This window comes from Eurypyga helias, unplaced genomic scaffold, assembly GCF_000690775.1.
Source record: "Eurypyga helias isolate BGI_N326 unplaced genomic scaffold, ASM69077v1 scaffold3725, whole genome shotgun sequence".
Classification (NCBI taxonomy): domain Eukaryota; kingdom Metazoa; phylum Chordata; class Aves; order Eurypygiformes; family Eurypygidae; genus Eurypyga; species Eurypyga helias.
In genome coordinates, this window is record NW_010253223.1 from 1 (window position 1) to 7669 (window position 7669).

General features: G+C 45.0%; 1 protein-coding gene across 1 annotated transcript in view; it reads left to right on the plus strand.

The window, feature by feature from the left end:
• Positions 1-460: 460 nt before the first annotated feature.
• LOC104510356 (voltage-dependent N-type calcium channel subunit alpha-1B-like) overlaps positions 461-7669 on the plus strand; it is a gene marked incomplete at its 3' end in the record, with an annotated part of 49995 nt that continues 42786 nt past the window's right edge. The window contains exons 1-2 of the mRNA XM_010152582.1: positions 461-498; positions 3848-3929. Coding sequence (XP_010150884.1) covers positions 461-498; positions 3848-3929 — 120 coding nt within the window. The remainder of the gene's footprint in view (positions 499-3847; positions 3930-7669) is intronic.

Sequence of the window (7669 nt, forward strand, 5' to 3'; positions counted from 1 at the left end):
GCTGAGGGTGCACTCAATAAATAGTCGTTATTGTCAATGATGCTGCAGTGCCCAGCAATGTTAAGGACAGGCAAGTGTACGGGGTGAGGTATGTCTCTGAGCCTGGGGTTCATCTTACCACGGAGACCTTCACAGCCAAGCAGACACCCTATGGAGAGCAGTCCAAGTTGTTGATTAAATTAATCTCAGTTGTCTTTTGTGCTCTAAGTTGGAACTTCAAGAAGATCTCCCCTCCTGCCTTACAGAACTCCCTCCAAAAAGATTTAAAATGTCATTTTTTAATGCAATGGATTTTTTTTTTTTTTTTCTCCAGTGTGGATTTGCCACCAGCCCTCCCCACACGGTTGTTCACTGCAGCTGAATTTCTAATGTGGGACCTTCTGTCTTTATTTTTTGTATCCCTACCTATCGGTCTAAGCCCTTCTGGGTGCTGATCAGGCACTTCAGTTCCTCTGCTGAGATGGCGTTTTATTTTCAGTTTTTGAACATCAGCATTTGGTAAGTCCATTTTTAAGAATTTAGGCAGACTGGATCAAATCTTGTTAGAGAACTGACACTGGCAATTTTGGGTCAACTTGCAAAACCTGCTCTTTTTAAACATGAGAGATTCTTCTCTTCTCCCAGAGCTGCTCAGGGCATTGTGATTATTGTTTTTCATAAGGAAGAAAGGTGGGTGGGTGCTGACTTCCTCTTCTTCTTACTGCAGCTCTGTCATTCCTTCTAATCCATTTACTTTTTCAAGGGATTACAGCAAGAAAAAGATCCAGAAACTCTGGGTTTGTAAGTCGGAAGTCTCTCACATTATGTTCCCTGTTCCAGAGGGTCTGTGTGGAGCCAGACCTCTGGTCTGAAATGGTTTAATGAAAGTAGTGTGATTAGAGTAACAGCAGGATTTGGCCCATTTTCTAGGAAATTACACTATGCCTGTATTCATTGTTATCCAGTTAATTGATAAATTGATGCATCTGTTCAGAGGAAAAGAAAACAAGGAAAAAAACCCAACCTGAAAAACTGCAGAGGAGCCCAGAATGGAAAGCAACAAGTGGCTGGAGCATGCTGCCCTTCTCCTTGCCCTTAGCTGCCAGGCAGGAGAGCCATACTGGGCACAAGAGGCCAGCTCAGCTGGCCTGACAGGTCCGTGGGTCTGACTGTTACACAGCCTGGACCAGTGGCTGGAGTTTGGGTGATATTTGACAATCCTCGAGCTCTGTGGAAATGGCTGAGAGACCTTTTTTGGGACAGAAAGACCCAAATCTGCCAGACTATGTCTGCTTGGAGGTGGATCAAAACAGCCTGATCTCTTAAAAAAATATTAATTATATTTCCAGTGGTTGATTACGTTACACAAGACATTTTCAGCATGTGTGTGTAGGAGGTAGAGGTGGGAAGATGGTTTTATTACCAAGACATTTATTCCAAGAGCAGGAGGTTTGGAAGCATTTCCAACGTGTTGGAAGCACCCCAGAGGAAGAAACCCAAACAGCCGGTTCCGGCAAGCACCCCAGCAGTGCCACGGGCAGTAGTGCCTCAGCCTCCCTGCCTGCACCCCCAGCCCACAAGTGACAGCCCCCTCTTGCCAACCCTTGGTTAAAAGGAAATTAGTATCTTTGCAAATGGAAGGTTGATGGAACTCTGACTTCAGTGTGGGAGGGAGGTGATAATTTCAGCATCATCTTTCCCCTTTTCTTGTTTCTTATCTGCTGGGCTCACAGGGATTGAGGTGCTCCCACCTGTCGCTCCTCCTCCTGCTGGAACAGAGGAAGGAGCAACTGATGAGCATCACGTTTCAAACCTCTGTCTGTCCAGAGGAATCATCTTCACATGATAAAAACCTCCACCCCATGTTACTTGACACCGAGAAAACCTAATGGATGACCTGGCCTTTGCCTGGAGAAACCCCAGGGCTCTGTGTCCCAGCCTCTGCAGGGTTTGGTAGTCAGGATGCAGTTGCATCCTGAGATATTAAGTACAACTCCTGCTTTCCCCTGTCACAAGTCACAGGCAGAAGCTCCAGTTTTGGTAGGCATTCAGGCTCTGGAGACACTTGTCTCACTGGGAATTAGAGAGATGAATGTCTGGTTCTGAAGTCTTGGCTGAACTGTGTTTGGAAAAAGCTCTTGAGAGGGAAAGCAAAGAGGCTTTGAGCTGGTTATTTGGGCCAGCTTTGGTTCCTGGCCACCCTGGGAAGTCTCCTGATGCTGTGCCAACATGGGGCAACAGCTCGGCAGCTAGCAGCACGCGCAGCCAGCGTGCTGTCCAGAGGCTGCTGGAGCACGGGGATTTCTGGGCACGTTCGGAAAAAAAAAGCAGCCTTGTACCACTCCTGGCTCCTCTGTTTATAGGGAAACCTCAGATGCCTCCTCCAGGCATCTTTCTGAGAAATGGAAAGTGATCAGAGGGACACTAAGGCCAAGGCTTCCCAAAATTTCATTGCAGGTTTGCCAGCACCCTAGAAGCTCGCACCTCCCTTCCTCTCCCCTCACTGGGGCGATTGCCCAGCTACCCCCAGCATACTGCCCTCGTCTGTCCCGCTGTCTTTGCTGTGGCATTGCTTCCAACTCTCAGTCCAAAATGGGACACATTAACCCAACAGAAAATAACTGGATTTGTTGCCTAAACCTGCTGCAGTCATTTCACTCAGCTGTGGGCACCTGCCTCTGGTCCCAGACCCGTGTTTGGCTCAGGGGAGGACAGTGCAACACAAACAGCGCAGCAGCTCATTGCTGTTAAAGCCTCTGTGAATCTCCAGAGGGTAAATACTCATGAGATCGACTTCATGCTCATGTACGTGCATATTTAGAGGAGGAATCTTAGCTTTACTCATCTCTGGAGTGAGCAACTCTCCTGTCACCTGGTAATGTGCAAGAGCAAACTGCATTTTCTTCTTGGAGAGGAGTTTAGACTCAGTTTTGCTTTGCTTGCTCTTCTTTCGTACGCAAAGGTATTTGATTTACAGTTGTTTTGGGGCTGATTTGCAGATCAGCTGGAATAACAACAGTAAAATATATGAAGGGACAAGTAATAGCTGAAATCATTAAGCGGAAAACGGAAATAAAATATGAATAAATAATTATAGGGAAATGTTCTGTCTTAGTGATATAATGCAGTGCTCTGCAGAGACCCAGGCTAGCGTGGGCACTGGCGCTTGTTTAGCTGGGCTACATGCAATTTGGCCTGGACTAACGGCCCGTTTCCTGGCAGAGCTCATTATCTCAGGCTGGGTGTCCTGCTAAGAGGCTCTTCTGTAGCTGAGCGCTGCGTGATGCTGCAGCCTTCAGGATAGAGGATGTCCGTGGCGGTTTAATTGTCATATCGACTGCAGTGTGACAAGTCATGATAGTTTCCTCCCACCACTATGGAATGCAGCAATCACTTAAGTTTAACTTTTTGATGGTACCCAATGCCTTTCTGTCGCTCTGTGTATATATTATGCAAATGTTGGCTTTAAAGTGACCGATTTCCAGGAGCTCTACCAGTTGATCCTTAAAACAAGAGGGAAAAATGAAGGTGAAATCCAGAGTGTGTGTGTGTAGGCAGGAATGTAGGTGTGGGTTTCTTGGAATGAAACAACAGGGTCCACTGTGTCTCCCGGATCACTGGTTGCACCTGCGGTGTTGTAGAACCCATCTGCTCACCCCAGTGTGCTGGGCAGAGCAGGTGGGTGCCCAGCACCGATGTGCTGCACAGCTGGGTCCCAGCAGAAGGGCGGGAGTTAGAAATACAGACAAAGTAGTGGTACAAGGGGTTGATCCACATCATACCAATGATTGCGAGTGGGGAAAGAGGGGTGGTGGCAGCAGAAGGGGAACAGTTTACTCTATCTGCTGTGTGAAGGTTTTTTCCTTAGCTGCTCCCCAAAAGATACGCTCCTGAATGTCTTCTTGGCTATTGCGGTTGACAACCTGGCAAATGCCCAAGAGTTGACCAAGGTACGTATGAGATTTGTGTTTCTTGCAACCTAGGCCACAGCTGCTGGACCTAAAATACATGTTACCAACCCTTCCAAGCACCCTAAGATTTCCTCTAGAGCCTCTTCATGCAGCATCTCTGTTTACCAGTTTGCATTGCAGAGAGGGACTGGGAGGTTTATTCTTGCACAGGTTTGTTTCTTTTCAGGCTTGTTTCAAGTGACCTATTTCATGTTCAGTTGTTTAGTTTCATTTTATCACAGAGTGGGCAGTGGGCATTGCTCATCTCGCTGCTACGTGGAGCTGCATTTGTAGCGTTTGCTGTTTTCAAGAGCAGAGGCGAAGCAATTAACAGGTTTTGGCTGACTTGAAGCTTAGACATGGGGAAACACAGGTGTTGTATTGCTGCTTTTGCTGTCTCACACTAATGTTTCATACCTTGCTGAGTTTTGGGATGAATCAAAAAATTAACATTCTCCAATCAATGCCCTGGAAAACAACTTACAGTGGCTATTGTGAATACTCAGTGAAGATGTTATAATCTTCCTGCCTCTACCAGGTGCAAGAGAAATCTGAGGCACCAGCCCAAGTGCAGGCAGAAAGCCAGGTCCTGGCAAGAATTGGAAATGACACCGCTGTAACTTCACTGCATGCACAGATTTATACCGGAGCATTCCCTATGGAGAAAAACTTATTGCCTCAGTATTGCCCAGGGAAGATTGCAAGTGCTGCAGTTTGTATTCATATTATTACATACTTTTGATTTCTCGTTGCAGCATACTCGGTTGTATTTATGAGGCGGCATTAGATTTTGTTTGCACGTTTCTAGCTTGTTCTGACTGAGTGGATAAAAGGATGCAGACGCTGTAGCTCTGCTGCTGCCATTGCCGTAAGTCACAGTGACCTGCTAAGTGGCAAAAGAAGCACCTTGGCAGTTGTATTTTACAAGCTTTATCTTATATACTCCTTGTAGGGTAAGAGGATCACTAACCATGTGCTTATGCAGCAGTGGGCAAGGATGTTTTCTCTTTTTAGAGCTGTAGCAAGGCGCACTAGTTCATGGATACACAATGCAAATCCACAGCTGAGGGACACTGAGATATCTAGGAGTTTCCTACCCCACACCAGCTGCTGAAGATCAAATCAGCCAACCCTTTCCCAGTTAAAGTCCACAATTCTGCTGCAGATGAGCTTGTCTTTACCAGCTCTCCTTTGCTGCTGTGGAGCTTTGTGACTGGCTTCAGCTTCCAGCTTTGACTGGAGCCTTGTTTCCTGACAGCTGGTATCCAGTGCTGACCGTACACGAAGGCTGGTGGCTCTCAGGTGTATAATAAATGTTCCTATGTCTCTGACACCATATTCTGCCTCCCTCCCCTCTTATAATGCAGCTCAGGGCTGTGTTTAATGGCTCTCAGCACGGGATTTTTTTCTGGGAAGTTTTTCCCTTACAGCAGCTCAGCCGTTTCTGTTCTTTGTAAAGCCCACAGAAATCTCCAGCCCGGAGGCATGCATCCTCCCAGCCTGTTCAGGAGATTTATGGACATCCCTTACATGTTCTAAGAGAGAAGATCAGGCCCAGGACAGTTCTTGGATAATGAAGCTCATTCTGCTTCTTTCTTAATCCTTTTAGTGCTTTCTTGTGAATATTTCAGCAGCTGACTGGGACGGTTAGGAACCTGAGTTTGTTGATGTTTATAAAGTATAATTAAATATTGATGAATCCAGCAGCATCACCAAATCTTGAAGCTTCTTAAGAAACTCCTTTTTTGCTTTAATTGTATTTATGATCCCAAAAAATCACTAGGGCTTTCACAAGAAGAGGAAGAAGATAAAAGTAACTCAATTATATAGCATACCTGGAGAACGAGGGATTCATTGCTAAGTAAATATGATCATGCAAAACCAAAAATGGCCCGGAGGTATAATTAAGTTACTCAGGAGTCAGTTGATCTCCAGAGACTTTTTTGACATTTACGCTGTAAAACTAATCGAGATCAGTGCTGCGTGTAATGTGGGAAAACCATAAGCAGTTTGCAACTGCCTTGGTTTTGGAAAGACAGAAAGCTTTCCATCTAACCTCCAGGACTGAAACATTTCAACCAACGTTTCCACTTCTGGGTGCTAATTTGGACATTTTTTTATTGTGGGATTTGAACATTTCTTGGTAGTCTTAGCTGGGCCTTGTGACCCGTAACAGAATTATTGGAATTGTAACTATATTTAACTTAAGCTTAACATCCGATGGCTGTTAAAAAACTCACCGGTACTTTGGAATGACTCATTTTGAGAAGAAGAAAAGAAGAATCACTTTATTTGCTTTGAATATATAACGTATCTGTTCTCCAGCCTCCTCCTCTCCCTCCCCAGGTCTCCTCATCCTGTGCTGGTTCTCCCTTACCACACTTATCCTCTGCCAACTTAATTTCTAGTGTTTTTTTCAGAACTATCCTGAATCTCTTTGGTTGCTTACCCTCTAGTTTTTTCCATATATTGGCATTTTTTTCTTCCTGTTCACTTTTTCAGAGTGGACTCTAGAATTGCTCCCAAAATTTGCTTTTACAATCTTCCCTCTGCTGACCATCCCACCATGTTTCTGGTGCCACACAGCAGTTCGTTCTTCATCCTCGTTAAACTGGCATGTAAAACTGCCACAAATGACCTTTTATTTTCCTAAATATCCTAAAGCACGAAGTGTGTCCTCTGCTGTCTGTGCACTGCCAGCAACCCCTGAGAAAACAGTACAGAAACCTGCTATGTGGGATAGAAGGGATGCATGAAATTAAGTTAAAAATGAATAAAAATGTTGAGAAATCCCCAGAAATAATGGACTGAAGTGAGCAGCAAAACCAGGAGTCGAACAGCCATGAAGACCCCTATTCCTCCTTCCCAGTGGAGAAGGCTTTAGTTGGGTGAACTTAATGAAGAACAGTCAAGGTTAACTGTGCACATCGTGGTGGGTAACACCTAAGATGAGTTTTACCATGTGATAAATCGTGAGGTGTGAATGAGGTTTTAAAGCTCTAGAAAACAGAAAGGAAACAGAAAAGAGAGATGTCCTTATAGGCAGGGCCTTTATCTGCACTTGCCCCTATATAAGGCTGGTGAGGGTCGAGCTGCCAGAGCTGGGCTGTTGGTGGGAGGTGGGATGGGTGGACGTTGCCAACAGAGCGCAGAGCTGGCTCCAGTCATGACCATCACGCCCCTGCACGCTTCAAGCAGAACAAGATGAGCCTGTACCCCAGCAAGACCTGGCAGTGTGCGTATCAGGCAAAAAAATGAATTAATTTTTGTAGAGATCTGCAATCTCTGGGTGGAAGGAGCTACAGACATATTATTAAGCAGTCATCTGCTTGTTCTGAGTTAGGGACGACTGCGTTTATAATGACAATGGATATTTTCTGCTGTTACTTGAGATATTGGATCCAGCAGAATTACTGATGCACTGGGAAGAATGAGGTTGAACTACAAATTTTAAAGAGATGGTAAAAACTGCACCTGTTTCTTTAGGTGTAGAGAAAGAAAAATCAAGAGCCTTTGAATGTGTGTGATTTGAACACTTCTGGAGAGTGCTCAAGAGAAGAAACCACTTGAAGATACCTATAGAATGAAAGGAAAACCTTAAAAGGCTTCTTATGGGGGCCTTATTCCTGAAAAAATTCATATTCTGCAGATACCCTTGATTTACAATAAGCTTCAAATCATTGATACATTCACTGGAAATTGGCAGTTCAGAAATATTGACTTTATATAATTGTTCAGCA